At 51.0% G+C, this 15,730-nt stretch overlaps 1 protein-coding gene across 2 annotated transcripts in view; it reads right to left on the reverse strand.

Moving 5' to 3' along the window:
* The window catches only part of ARHGAP26 (Rho GTPase activating protein 26), a 146,052-nt gene that overhangs the window by 96,862 nt on the left and 33,460 nt on the right, over positions 1-15,730 (reverse strand). For both annotated transcript variants that reach the window (XM_042790078.1, XM_042790077.1), the window contains exons 10-11: positions 13,877-13,971; positions 5,072-5,150 (exon numbers count right to left, since the gene is read on the reverse strand). In XM_042790078.1, coding sequence (XP_042646012.1) covers positions 5,072-5,150; positions 13,877-13,971 — 174 coding nt within the window. The remainder of the gene's footprint in view (positions 1-5,071; positions 5,151-13,876; positions 13,972-15,730) is intronic.

The raw sequence follows: 15,730 nt of genomic DNA on the forward strand, positions 1-15,730 counted from the left end.
TCCCTCAAACCCCAAACCCCCAACCCCTCCCCGGGGCGGGTGGGCGAGGGCAGAGCCCCTGGGGGTGCGGGGTGGTGTCGGTGGGTCTGGCCTTGCCCTGGCCGGGGCACAAGTGCAATGAGCGGGCTGGTCTCAGCTTGCCATCTAGTGGAGACGCGGCCGTACGGCCTCCTCCCACGCCCGCCCCGCTCCATTTTGTGCTGGGGGGCGAGCGCGGTGAGCCCGACCTCCGCTCCCGACGCAGCGCAGAGACACGAGACACGAGACACGGCAACACCCGAGCACCCAGCGCCAGGGCGGCCGCCACAGACACGGAGCCGAGGAGGAGCTGGGCTCTGTGGAGCCCCAACACGGCTGGGAGCCCCGAGGCGGCTGCAGAAAGGGAATCGAGTCCTTCAGGCCCACCGTGCTACACCTCATTGCCCCCCCCCCCCGACCTGAGCTCCTGCTGGCTGCAGGCAAGAGCCCTCAGGACCCTGCAATATGGGGCTGCATCCGACCCCACCGCCAAGGAACGGCTCCGAGTTCTCGTGCAGGTTCGCAGGGCTCCGTGGCCGTGCAGCCCAGTGGCTGCCCATGGAGGAGCAGACACGACTAAACCTGGGTGGGTGGGAGACCCTGGGAAGGTTTCTAGACCTCAGAGTGGTGAGATCCTGGAATTGCCTTCTTCCAGAACGGGAACAGAAACCTTATTTGCTTTCCAGAGGATGGAGCTGCTTCACACGACGCGAGAGCCAAGAGGAACAGGGCCCTTCCTCTACAGCAGGTCCCAAAACAAAACCCACCAGCCTCTGCCATATTGCCTTTCCAGCCAGTGACCAGCCTCGAGCTTCCCGAAGCATGCAGGGGACTTTGTACTTTGTTCTTGCCTTTGCAAACTTGCAGATTATGTTAAAGAACTGAAGAGAGGGTAAGGAGAGCAGAAGGAAAGGAGAAAGCACTGCTTATGCGTCTCCATTTCAGAGTCCTTCCTGACTCCCCTGCAAGGGCATGAGACCGACCGCTCATCCCCAACCCGTGGTGCACTCAGCTGTACAACACTAACAAAACCAGCTGCGATACAAAACGCTGGCTGTATTTTTATAGACTTATATTGCTTTATAGAACAAAGAAGAAAAACAAAACAAATCGAGCAAAGGGCAGCACGATGCGAGTGTCAGAACAGCACTGCTCAGATCCCATCCATGTTTTACTGACTCTGACAGGATCACAGCCTGTTGCATTTGCCATTTAACACTAACTTCTCCATCACCACTCAAGGTTATGGACAATGGATTAATACAGCTCAACCGGGAAATGCTCTAACATGTTTCATATCCTTAACCCTCTACATACTCTTACCTTGCAAGGAACACTTTCGTGTTGCAAACACTTCAAACCCAGTACCCCGCATCTCCCCCCACTGATGTGAGGATGATTTCTAAGATCACTGACCTGCTCGGAAGGTATCAGCAGGAACCGCTGACACCAACAGCTCTCTTTTGGCTGGCATGCTCGCTGCAGACTTGGCAAGCAAAGCCACAACCTTACTAAAATGCTTATCTTGTTCAGTTCTTTGCCACAAAGCAAACAGCCTAATTTGTGCCTCTCTTAATCCTACAGCCTACCACAGCTGCCGCTATGAGCCAACACAGCTTTCATTTTTGACTTAGGCTCCAATGAAGTTTCGGAATCACTCTGGCCTCCACCATATACATTTGCAAACTGCATGACCAGAGGAGAAAAACCATAGGAAACTTACCCTGAATATCCTAACAAAAATGAATGCAACTGCCCTGTTACAGAATTAGTATTTTCTCCTGTTTCCAGCCTCTGTAGCATAAAAGAAAACCCAAAGTCAACACAGGGGTTTTAGCCAAATTAATAACAAGTGGTAAGAGTTAACAGACTGATGATAGCTATCTGGAGACTGCTTTGACTGCAAGATATATAATAAATCTTTTCAAGTTGTGACAAATGTCTTGGCTAATGCAGCTCACATTCTATGTTTAGATCTTACTAAAATGTAATACAACATTTGGCTTTAGTTTTTTAATTATAATTAAGAAACAAACTCCAGGCCACTTTATTCTCTCTGCAGCCTGAATTTGCACATGGAATTACTGTCCCCACTGTGCCAGTCGTTCCCACAGTCAATATTCAAATCAAAGGAAAAGCAGACATTCTTTCCAGTAGGGGTTTTTTGGTTACAGAAATATAGTCAAAGCGTAGAATGGATATTTCTAGGAGTCCAAAGGTTAAATCCTTGTCTCTTGCTCAAGGAAAACTCTGCGGAGTAGGTAACATCCCACACCCTGGTGTCGCAAGGTGAGAACTCAAACAGAACAGACCAACAACTCCACTTCTGATGGATTGAGGAGGATAAGTGAGGACAAGGAGCCACCTTGTCTGTCAACACACACCATCTTTGTCAGTAAAATGCCTCTTGGATCCATTTCCATACAGGCTTCATTCCCATGGCTCCCGCACCACACCTGGAAGGCCAGGTTTAAACGCCATCAGCATTTAAGTGCCATGAGGTATTGCATTAACATGCAGCAACAATCCTTGATGTGCCGGATGAGCAAGCTACCCTAAGCTGATGGGCATGATAGGGAAGAATAGAAATACGCAGGCGGCAGCACGAAGACCTGTGTGTTTTTAAAGGAGTTCACATAACCAGATTCTGAAACAGGATAATCCAGACAGTCCTTCATAGCACCTTTCACATATACAGCACTTCACAAGCACGCACAATCTCCGGCTGCACTTCTGCAACCTGATCCTAACAGACTGGCTTTGCTGTTGTGCCAAATCCTGGTAACATCAGCAGGTCAAAATGCAGCTGGCTGACCGATGCACGCAGCTCCCGTTGCAGGCAACCGGGTTTTGCACCCTTGCAACTACAGTTCTCAGAGGAGGTGAGGCAGTGGGAAGCAGGTGAGCAGGCTGGAGGAGGACAAGGCTTGATTTGGATGAGGAACAAGAATACATGCTTTGTTTCTGAAGAACTTCAAAACATTATCCTGTCTTCAGGTGCCACCAGAACCAAGGTAGGAGTTAATTTAGGAGGGAACAAGACAGCTTGCACACTGGAACTGGAGAGGTTGGTATGTCTTACACCCAAGAGTCTTCCCACTAGAGCTGCTCCAGGGCAGGGCCACCCGGGTCAAGAGCCATGGTGGTGGTGCAGGCTGGCTCTCCCAAACAAGGGTCCCTTTTCAACACATGACAGAAACAGGGAGCAGAAGCTGTCCTGCGCACAAAACACATTCAGTCCTTTTTTGCCCCTGTGCCTGCACATCCCACAGTGCCTGTTCTTGGAAATGGTACGTCTGCAGGTGTAACTGAGCATTTTTGTTTCTGAAGTACAATTCTGCTGCAGGGAGGAAACCCAACGTGGCAGAGAGCTGTGGTGACCGTCACAGTTAGGTCCAAGCTACACGGCACATAACCCCTGTTAGGGAGCGGGGTTTATTCAGCGTGGAGAAGGAAAAGCTTTGTGGGGACCTGACAGCACCCCTCCTAAGAGGAAGGCATCAGAAAGACAGATCCAGGCTCCTCGCAGCACCGCATGGTGCAAGGACAAGAGACAATGGGTGTAAATTGAAACAGGAAAGAGGTTCAGACTGGGTATCAGGAGAAACTCTCCTCTGGGAGGACAGTCAAGCAGTGGAGCTGGAGCCCGAGGAGGCTGAGCAGTCACCTTCCTCAGGTGTTTTCAGCACCCAACCACATAATGCCCCAAGTAATCTGTTGTGAGCAGGCTGGACTAGAAACCTCCTGAGGTCCTGTCCTGCCTGAATTACCCAATGGATCTACAATTCCAAGCTGAGACCTGGCTGTAAATCCACAATGAAAAGCTCTACCTGAAATACACGGCAGCACCCTCACACATGCAGAGCTTCCAGACCGCCAAACCACTGTGTGTTTCAGAAGCAAGTTGCTTGCCTAAGCCCAGCCTCCGCTTTCCAGCACTCGCTGAACAGCCCGCATGTACCCATGTCTCAGCTGGCTTTAACAAACGCTTCTGCTGACAAACAAGGACCTTTCCGTGGACTGGGGGGGGGGGAACTGCTCAAACCAGTACCAGTCTGTGGCCACGAGGCTGTGCTGGGACAGGACACTCTGCTCCCTGCATGGACTCTCTTCCGACTGCCAGAGCCTGACTCCAGCCCAGAAGCACAGACACCTACTCCAAAAACGTGCGGGCTGTCCCGTAACCGCCCTGGCTGCTCTCGCTATCCACAAAGTTTCTCTTTGCATCCTGCTATGCTTTTGGCCACGCCAAGGCACAGAGGCCCCCAGTCTAGCCCCGTTCCGTGTCCAAAGGCTGCTCGGCGGTGCTGAGCTCGCCGTTCATTGCTGGACAGCCGCCACACCAAAACCGGGATGGATGCGCCGCCAGCACACGGCACCCCCACCAGCACTCCTCCGAGGGAACCCAGTCAGAACCAGCCAAAGCACTTCGAGCTTGGAAGTGAAGTTTGCATATGCATTAAAAAATTAAAAAGAAGAAAAAAAAAAAAAAAAAAAAAAAAACAAACAACAACAATGAATTTTCTGAAAACCTCCGTAATCCCTCCCAGAGGTGCGGAAGCCTGTGCAGCTTTGGCACAGCAGAAGCAAACGCAGCAGCGAGGCTATCGCTGAGTACAGGGAAGAGGGGCGACACTCCTCTGCTCACGTGAAATCTGCAATTCTCCACAAGACCCAGAAACAGCTGCCAGATGAGTTACAGGACTCAAAAAGCCCTGGAAATCTACAGCGTATTTTCTTCCACTACTCTTTTTGCCATGTTTTCTTTTCAGCACAGCACGGCAGCATGTTTGTGCTGGCCAAGCCTACCCTCCTCCTTTCCACCGCACCTTCAAGCAATCCAAGCACAGGAGATACAGTATTACCTCAAATATTTAACCAAGGGATTAAACTATTCTCTTGGCAGAAGGTGTGAGCTGCCCCACGGATACAGCTCTTGCACCGGCTGGCAGGCGCTGCGTGACAGCCTGCTTCACAGCAAACAATCTGCCCTGGGCTACAAAAAGCTCTCCACAATTTTCTCCAACACTTTTTTGCTAATATTTCTGCTCACCGGTTCCCGGCCATCCATTGCCTCCATCCACAGCCTTCGGTCCTCTTCTGAAAGCGCCTGCATGGTGATCACGCCAGGCCTGCAGAGAGAAAAGGAATGCCATAAATAAAGTGCAGGATGGAAAACAAAGATGACAAAGATAAATTTCCCATGAGGGAGAGAGAGAGATAGAGGACAAGCTTCTTCCTAGCCAAGCCCCAGCAGCATGGGGCTGAGCCCAGCCTGACCTCTCCAGGGATGTCCCTGCAGGTCCTAACCAGGACCAGCAAAAGAGCAGAGGGGATCTCCAACAATCAACACACATTTTCAGTGGTTTTAATGGAAGAGAGCTGGATGCCAAAATCTTCCTCTGGCTTTCAGCCAGACAGCTCACCTGCACTTGGGCTAAGCATGTCCATGCGATGGCAGAAGGCAAGGAAGGTAACCAAGCAAGCAGGAGACCCAAGCCCCCCAGCCCCCACATCCCACCACCATCCCAAGCAACCTTCTGCTCCATGAAGATTTCCATCCCTGCCACGGTTGTGCCGGCGTGGCTGCGCCTCCTCCCTGACCACGTCCACGTGCTGATGTCAGGCGCGGTAACGCCACGATGCGCTCCTGCTCCGCGTGCCCCTGCCAGCAGCTTTGCGGGGGGAGCGCTGCGATGAGTCCCGGGGTGCCCTGGGGTGCTCCGTCCTGCCCGGCCCTGCCACCCCCTGCTGTAACTCACACAACAGCCCATGAGCTGCACTGTAAATCCAGCTTCCAAATAAATAACTCTGCGTTTGCTTGCTTATTTTAACGAGAAGGGGAAAGGACAGGCCTAAGAGCCAGGGGATAGCACCAGTCCAGCCCTCATCCTAGGACCAATGCCACCTCCACCACCCGTCTGTGGACCCTAAGTCTACTTCTGGACTTTCTTTTCCATACAAGGAGTTAAAATTTAATCATCTAGCTCTGTTAAGCATGACCACCAGGGTGGTAGTGATGGATTTAACACGGTGGAGAGTATTTGCACAACTTCAGGTGTGGCTGTGCATCTGACATGCCGCAGAGGGGGAAAGCTGCCACTGTACTCCTACAGGTCGCGTCGTGGGCTGACGATTTACCGCCTCTCGCTCAGCTGCGAGCTGCCAGGCTTTCCATCCTCAGCACCCCAGCTCACCCCGCAGCCGGCAGATCCCGGCACAAAAAGCCTAGTTAGCCCTCCACCTCCTCAGCCTCGTGCCTTTGGGTGCGGGTCTCCAGCCTCCGAAGGGGTGGCCGCATCCTGAGCCTGCACTGCACCCGGGCGAGCGGGCAGAGGCCCCGTGCTCACGGAGACTGATGAGATCTGCTCTGTTCATTTGGTCTCATCATTCTGCTTCCTCCCAGGCTATTTTCAGACGCATTAGCTGAGCGTGGCAGCTATTTCTGCAGGAGGGGAGCGGGCAGAAGCCCTGGCAACGGGGGAGATGTAGGCCTGGCCAGAGCGCTGCGCGGCTCGGCGTGCTCAGGGTGGTTACCGGTGCTCTCTCTGCAGCAATGCCCGTGGGGTTTCATCCATCAAAAGTATGACAGCAGAGAACCTCTGACGCTGCTCTTCCCACCCACGGCAAAGCACAGCGGCGAGTCAGGGTCACCCCTCACAGGGCACCGGGCTGCCGTGGCACACAGAGGGAAGAGCAATTTCACCTCAGGAGCTGCCAACCGCCTGCGGACAGCGTTCAGCAGAGCACGTAGGCTCTTCTCGGTACTAAATCCTCAAAAACTGGTAAGGCCTGGGAAGAAGGGTGATTCCTAACTTGTGCTTCCCAAAAGTGATTCAGCAGGAGAAAGTGAGCTGCAACAGCACTCTGCAAAAGTCGTTTGGTCCTTGATAAGAGCCAATCCTCTATTAGAAAAGAAAACATTAACAGGAGCTCTCAGAGTGGTGGGTTTGGCCTGTCTTCTGTCACTTCTGTGGTAGGTACGATCAAGGACCAAAGAATTAACCCTTCTCCCTAACTCCGCTCCCCATCCAACCGACCCAACAGTACGCTTTCGGCACACACACGGCAGCTCAACACTGCTTCACCAGTAGAAGCCGTGCGCTCAGGCTTGCAACAAGCCCAGGTCCAAGTAAACCAGACATAATGTGTTTGATCTCCGCTAATCCCATTGGTGACTCAGTCAATACTCACCAGCTTAGTGGTTTGGAAGTTTACTCATTTTGAAGGGAAGAGGAAACCACTTAACCATCACCCCATTTGAGAAAGAAAACTTTCAACATCCAATGCCAAATACTTTCAAAACACTGAACCAAGCTCTTTGTGCAGATACAAAGCGATTCAAGAGTAGCCCCTGGTAGCTGAGGAGCTGCAGTGGCACTGGCTACAGGCTGACAGCAGATCTTTCCCCCAGAGCAGGAGCAGGCTTTTCCCCAGGTGACCAGAGGTCTCAGCTACACCCCCTTTCAGCCAGGGCTTAAATCCGAGTTTAAGGCAAGCTGCTGCTGAAGGCATGGATATTCCAGGCAGAAAGCCCTGGAGGGGCTCTAGCTCAACTAGGAAGACATGCGAAAAGGAAACATTGGGATTTCCATCTCTTTAGCCAAGACATTAAAAGAAAGAAATTTAAATCGTTCATTTGCTCACAAATCATTCACACAGGACTCCCAGTGAAGAGACAAGGTCCTGGGTAGACAATAGTGGTATCTGACGTGCCAGGTTCCCTCAAGCACAGGGCAAAAGGGTGATAACGTGAAAATATTTGTTCTGCCTTTGAGCAGATAACAACTCTTTGGGCTCCACTTCAAAGTCAAACTTATTTAACAGCATGAGGGGAGGGGCTGTGAAACTGAATTAAAAACCTATTTACATTGCAAATAGCTCTGTACTTCCTCCCACAGTGTTCATTTGCCAAGGCATCCATTGCACCACTTTCCTGAGCAGCACTGTCCTCCTGGTTGTGATAAATTTAAAATGCACCCCACACATTACGCCTCATTCATTATTTATACGGACGATGCCCATGGGGTACCATGTGCTTACCAGTCAGGTAGGATGGCTGGTGCTGAAGCAGCATCCTGCTAATGCTATCAGCATGCAGCCATGTTCAACTCGCTGTCTGCAGCCAGCCTTATTTTCACGGAGTTGCCTTGAAGATCAACCGTTTCCAAAAGTGTGCTCATTAGATTACGAATATCTCAATTATTCAGTGTAGAGCCTGAGACAGGGAAGGCCCTTCCCTGACTTCCTTTCCCAAAAGATAAACAAAACGTGTGCCTTTGTTCCCTCTCCTAGCATATGAATGATCCTGAATACTGGGGCTTAGCAAATTTTGCTGTTGGGCAGCTCACCTCCCCTCCCAAAGCCTGATGTGGCACGAACAGGGACACAGGCTGGAGGAGCCTCTTTCACCCTGGGAGCTCTGCCCACCCGAGCCAGCGCCCAGACTGTCGCATTGGCACAGCGGGACACCCGCCTGGATCTGACATCTAAGGTGTACAAACATGAACTGCTGTGGCAAACAGGATAAAGGACCTGCTGATTCATTACTAGATGATGCATCACACACTTCAGCCCCCAGGCACCAAAGCCCCTTGCCTTCTTCTGGGATGCAAGGGGGGAAAGGGACATTTGGGGATCAGGAGGAATTCATTTCTAACCTGAGTGGATGTGGGTAGTAGAACATGGTAAACGCTTTGCAAGAAAGTATATTTCCAATATGCTACAATCTAAAAACTAAAGAGATCTTTCCATATGAGACCACACAGGAAATTTGAATTTTCTCAATATCTCAGCTTTTGTGAAAAACAGCCTGGTTTTAAGGAGCTATGACTAAGCACGCAGAAAAAATGAGAAAGTCCAATAGCTTTTCCTTCTTCCAGAAAAACAAACAAATAATGAAAGCAAGAGAGACAGATAAGAACTTTCAACTCCTGTAGCAGTTTATCATACCGAGACAATCTAAACTGCTGAATGAGAAAACCTAAGAGTGGATTAATAACAGGGTCTCGAGGGCTGCGCAGAGTTGAGCGCACGGAAGAGTCTGCAGTCCCAGCCTGAGCAGAGCAGTGTGCCCCCACGCTGCTGGCACCCCCGCAGGTCCCCTGGGCTGGTCCAGGCACCAGCAGCCAGCTGTGGCCCCAAAACGAAGACGAGAAGAGATGTAAATAAGGGGGAGACTGTTCCTGAACTGAGAAAGTTTCACTTGTCCGTGTAAAGCTTAAAGCAGCGTCGGTACAACCACCGCCAGCACGCTCTGCAGGGGCAGGGCCGGCGTGGGTCCCCGTAGCCGCTGAAGGGGGAACGAGCTTCATCTGCCAGCCCGCCTGTGAAAACCCCACGAATCGCTTTGTTTAAAAGGTCACTGGAAAGGCGACACCAGCAGAGGAACAAGTACAAGTTGTATTGCACGTGCTGTCCAAAGCACCGGTGAGACCCGCAGGTCCCCACCCCGGTGCCAACCCCTGTGCAGCCCGAGCGAGCGCGGTGACCCAGGGAACAGCATCCCCTGCAGAGGTTACTGCCCTTAGGAACAACCAAACCCCCCAAACTTTGAATCCCTCCTGCTCCTATAAAAGCCAGCTGGTAATAGAAGCACTTCGCTTCTGGCCCAGAGCAATGACCTACATTATCCTAAATTACAAAGCCTTTGTCATCAGCCAGATGAGATACTCCTCCTCCTAAGGCTCATTTTGTAAGACACTGGCTGTCATCCCTGTTTACCTTGTTTACAAGACTGATTTAATGCACAGAGACTACAAATAAGTTTAGTTAGAAAAAAAAGAGCATTAACAGTAAAACACAGCATCCATCACACTGGGAATGTATTTCAGCCAGACACTAGAACACACTAGAACACCATGCTGGGGCTAATTTTGCTGTAACAAAGCAATAAAATACTCCTAACTTCCCACACTTGAAAATCAGAACTATTTGCAAATGCAGTGTCAGGGGCTTCTTAGACCTCTCACAAACACCTGTTCCAGCGTTGGGAAATTCAGCGTCTCCTTATCAGACGATGGGAAAAGGAAACAACGTTGTGATAACAGATTAGGCTCAAGATTTTCAGCTCGGTAGGGCTGAATCATCTCTACAGGAGAAAAAACAACGGTGTGTCCCCCCTCAACAAGCACCAGCTTCTCCAGGCGTAATTTAAAAAGCTCCAAGCCTGCACCCCTCTGTTGCATGTACACCGGCACCTCAAAATGCAACGCTGACAAGTTCAGATCTGTGCGGAGGAAGGGAACCGGGGAAGGGCCAGCCGAGGCTGCCACCTCCAGGCTGCACCGCAAACCAGGAGCTGGACCACAGCCCCACAACACTGGGATTGCACCTCACCCTACAACACCGTGCAAGTCAGTATGGACAAAGCATGAAGAACTAGGCAAATTTGATGCTAACAGGAGATAAAAACATTGGAGTAGAAAGTGAAATTTTCTCATGCGCGCTTATATGTGCGTGAGGCTGTTAGCACGGGATCTGATACATAAGCAAACCGTCATTACTACAGGTTTTTATCCTGCCAGCTCCAGCAGGAGACAGAGGGGTAACCCCAGCCCTGAGCCCCACCGGTGCTGCTTCGTGCCAGTGTTAATGACACGGACACAACCTGCCAGGCCACAATAAAACAAATAAAACTAAGGCAGCCTGTGCACAGAGGCCTTAAAAAACGATGGAACACGCTTTCAAAGAGCCTGGGAAGAAAGTGGACTTCACGTTGCCCCCACGGCACCGCTGCACACACGTAACTCACTGGAGGGCACAGAGCAACACCGCAGCGCAGCACGGGCTACCTGCCCCCCCGCAGAGCCCCGGGGGGGACACCGGCCTGCGGGTCCCTCTGCAAGGTGATCTAAGTGCGACCTGCTGCAGCTTTAAGAGGTGTTTTGGACACAAATACAGCGACGTGTCACCCATCCAACACTGCTGGAGGCACCGATGGCCTCTGCACTTTCCACAGCTGCAGGTTTCAAGCCGGAGCCTGGGGATCCCCAGAGCGTGATGCTGCGCTGGGGGTGGGGGGGCAGCACCAGAGCCCAGAAAAGCCAACTGAACCCCAAGGGGACGTGTCTCTGAAAAGGTACAGGGGGTGCACAAACCGAAACCTGCCGAAACCCCCAGCAGCAAGCAACGCCCCTTGTTCTTGCCGAGTGAGGTACACATGCAACCCAGCGTATTCTCGCTCCACACGTACGTCGGAAGCGACATAATCCAATCTAATCATCCATTGCAAGCAAGCGACGTGTACAGAAAAATCTTCCTGCTCTCTTAATCCACCTTTTGAAAGGCAGTTTCAAACTTGAGGAGAAGCACACTACGGTGGCATTATTCACCCTTACCTCTGAACACCACAAACACATGTGGTTTTCTCCGTATCACAGTGTTCTCCTGGGCTGGCTTAGTGACAGGTGACTGCACGCACCTATCAGTTACAAGATACTTGACTCTTCTTGCTGGACACTGGTTACAAGTCTAATTTTCATTTAGGGGTTGCATACAGAAAAGAAAGGGGAAAACTGCTGTAAGTCAAAACACAGTACATATGTGAGACAGAAGCATCTTGGGGATGTTTGCCTTAATCATATCCAGACTTCCTGCATGGGGCTGAAGAACAAGACATCAAGTTTCTAACTTCTCTATTAGTAGGGACAATGAAAAAAAAAAAAAAAACACAAAAACAACAAAAAACACACACACACACAAAAAAAAAAAAAAAACCAACATACAAAACAATAAAAACAGCCCAAGACAAAAAGCCACTACATAAAATCAGCCTCCTCCATTCTGCAAAAACAGACACAGACACTGCTCCAGCAAGCCTTTGGTCGAAGATAGCCTGTCGTTTGTGGTCAGTGGGCCTGGGTGGAAAGTGGGGGCTGAAGTTGGGGTGCCTGTGCTTGGGTCCTTAAGCCAAAGCTGATCTCCTCCAGCACTGAATGGAAAGCAATGCCTCCGAAGGCGTTACCTCCCTGCTGCCCGGGCCTGGCTGACCTCCCGAGCAGCGGGCACGCTTCTCCCTCCCGCAGCGCCCAGGCGAGCCCAGCACCTCCGCGCAAGGAACCCAGGGCCAGGCTCTGGCGGGACGGCTGCAGGGTGGCAGCCACGTGTTGCCAATCCCCGTTAATCCCAGGCTGGCAAGGAAACCGTTCCTCGATACACACCGCTTTGTAAAATAGGCCAAATCTGGAGTGCCGGGCAAGGTGAGGGCAGTCTCCAGCAAACCCTGGCCATGGGCAGCGTCACCCGGAGCCCCGACGGTGCCTACGTCTCCCAACTATCCCAGGGAGGGCACATCACACTCTCTTTTGGCCATGGCAAAACCTGTTGGCTCCTATTCCTCTTAGCTTAACCATTTTGGAAATAACAGTTATTTTAGACAACTAATGACAAATTCTGATACCAAAAATATGCAGAGTTGCCTGTATACTGGGGGAAAAAACAGCTTTTTATTTCATGTTTTCTGCTCTCACTGTCCTCTTGGGCAATCTCTTGCAGCAGGAACATGTATATGAAATGAGCAATTTCTCAGGTTTCCCCGCCTTTGCCGCTCCCCTGCCATTATTTACCTTTAGCAGGCATGTTTCTGGAGTAGTTCTTGATCCCATGCCTAGCAGGCTCCAGACATCAAGGGAAGGTTCAGCTGCCTCTGAACATGCTGCAGAGGAAAACTATTGTGGTGGCTGGCTTCTCCGCCTCCCAGTTTTATTTTGATTTTCACATTAAAAAAAAAATATCCTCAGGACATAGGAAAAAAAAAAAAATCCCCATGTCAGCAGAAATATTGCAGCTTTCTGGAGGAAAGCACAGCTGCAGAGAGCGGGAGGCAGCCCTGGGGTTATCTGATCCCTCAGCCAACACAGGCAGAGCTCCATCACCCCAACCCCTCCCGGCCCTGGGCTGGCACCAAAACGCTGCAGGAGCACGGGCTGGGCAGGGAAAGGCACCGCGGGTTATTCCAGCGTTATTCAACAACTCGGGTTTTGACAAACTTGGGTTTTCCCCGAGCCCTCCTGGGCATTCCCGCAGTGGCCAGCGGAAGGGAGGACAGCTGGAACATGAACAGGCACACAGAGGGGAGGGCACGGACATCAGTGACTTTGGAGCGAGCTTTTGTAAACCATGTAAACATCCTGCAGCAAGGAAGATACGGGGCAGTGACTAACACCACTCGGAATAGCAACGCCAGCCTGGTCTTCCTGTTTATATATGTCAGCCGTGCGTGATGCTCGTTACATATGATAACAGGCTCTCATTCCTAGGTGCTATAGATTGAATCCACACATACATCTGGCTCAGCTGCTGGGTGATAAGTCACATTAGAAAGCCTTTTACTCCTTCAGGAAAAAGCAGTGAATGTAAAGTGCCTGGAGGTGCAAGCTGGACTTACCGCCCATCCACAGTGGACCAGCAACAACCACTCTCCAGCACAAAAGCTGAAGTTACTCCAACACATACCCAATGCTGGAAAGAGACATCATATCCCTGCCGAAACACCCACAGAGCATCTTTTCCATACTCACAACCATTCACCTTATGTGGCCAGAGACTGCAGAAGTGCTAAAACACCATTAAAGTTTGAGAGACTTGAGTAAACTCGGCACCTTGTAAACTGAAGCACTAACTGGATATATTGAGAGCACCTGCCTAGAAGCAGCAGTGTTTCCATGCACTAATGCTTTCCATTCACAGATGGCAGAACTAAAGGAGAAGAGAAATTGCACAAGAACTACCCCGAAAAGCCAAGTCCAGATGAGTGCAACCTTTCCCTACGCATGGCCAACGTAACCCCCGCCGTGTGCGTCCCTGCGGCGCCCCGGGCTGCAGGCACGCCGAGGCTGCGATGCCCCTTGGCGCTCACCGATCGACAGCTTCCACATCAAAGCAAAACCTCTTCTCAATTGAGTCAGTTTTCCGCCGTGTGCAAGATTTGAGGGTAACAGCTTCATCTTCTCCCTGAGAAGAGACAAAAATCGCAGATAAGGCTGAGAACAATTAACCGACCATGAGTGCGTCCCTAGCACCCACTGTGCTTTCAATGAACATTTTTCAAACCCGGAGGGATTTGACGTCAGCCTGCTAGGAATAAATATTTATACATCTGACGTGAGGACTTGTCTTTTCACCCTTGAAAACACGATTAGTCCAAAATCTTTCATGATAAGCCTTCCTTTCAGAATGCGCACAATTAAATTTGTGCATTAAGCATCACACGACCCATGCTTCAGGCAGGCAGGGAGTGTTGGACCACAACTTTGGAGCAAAGTCAGCTTTATTTTCCATTGCTGAAGAATATATCGTAGACCTGGCAGTCCATTTTCACTCCAGGCTGCACTTCTGGCAGCATTTTGCACACGAGAACTCTTAACGGGAGCAAGCAAATCTTAAAACGTTTATTAGATAACAAATCAGCAACAAAACCATTCTCCCATCCAGGCATCTGCATCCAAGTTGTACTGGATTTTGAGACGCCGAGCAGCGAGCTGGCAGGATCCGTGTGCACTGCTGTCCTCTGCTGGAGGAAATCCCTGACAGTCCCCGACAGCACAGACATTGCTCCTGCAATTTTTAAAATCCACCGATGACTCAATAGAAAATGAATTCTGAACGAGTTCCTGGAGATGGCCACTTTTCTGTGTTCTCTGTGCTGTTCTTGGTGACACCTTGGCTGACCACCCTGTTCCCTCACATCACCATTTTTCCAGGAAATGTATTTAGAATCACAGAATCATTTAGGTTGGAAAAGACCTTTGAGATCATCAAGTCCAACCATTAATCCAGCACTGCCAAGTCCAACACTAATGTCCCTCAGCACCACATCTACACGGCTTTTAAATCCCTCCAGGGATGGTGACTCCACCACTTCCCTGGGCAGCCCGTTCCAGTTCTTGACAACCCTTTCAGTAAAGACATTTTCCCTAATATCCAATCTAAACCTCCCCTGGCACAACTTGAGGCCATTCCCTCTTGTCCTATCACTGACCCCCACCTCGCTATAACCTCCTTTCAGGTAGTTGCAGAGAGCAAGAAGGTCTCCCCTCAGCCTCCTTTTCTCCAGACTAAACCCCCCCAGTTCCCTCAGCTGCTCCTCACAGCACTTGTGCTCCAGACCCTTCACCAGCTCTGTTCCTCTTCTCTGGACACGCTCCAGCACCTCAATGTCCTTCTTGTAGCGAGGGGTCCAAGGCTGAACCCAGTATTTGAGGTGCAGCCTCACCAGTGCCAAGTACAGGGGGTCAATCACTTCCCTAGTCCTGCTGGCCACACTATTGCTGACACAAGCCAGGATGCCACTGGCCGCCTTGGCCACACTGCTGGCTCGGATTCAGCTGGCTGTCAACCAACATCCCCAGGGCTTTTTCCACTGTGCAGCTTTCCAGCCGCTCTGCCCCAAGTCTGTAGCATTACATGGGGTTGTTGTGACCCAAGTGCAGGACCCGCCACTGAGCTTTGTTGAACCTCACACAATTGGCCGTGAACCATCACTCCAGCCTGATCAGATCGCTCTGTGGATCCTTCCAACCCTCCAGCAGATCAACACTCCCACCTAACCTGGCGTCCTCTGCAGACTTACTGAGGGTGCATTCAATTCCTTCGTCCAGATCATCGATAAAGATATTAAACAGAATTGGTCCCAGTACTGAGCCCTGGAGAATTCCACTTGTGACCAGCTGCCTGCTGGACTTAACCCCATTCACCACCACCCTTTGGGCCT

This window comes from Tyto alba, unplaced genomic scaffold (genome assembly GCF_018691265.1).
Source record: "Tyto alba isolate M040663 unplaced genomic scaffold, T.alba_DEE_v4.0 Super-Scaffold_17, whole genome shotgun sequence".
NCBI lineage: Eukaryota > Metazoa > Chordata > Aves > Strigiformes > Tytonidae > Tyto > Tyto alba.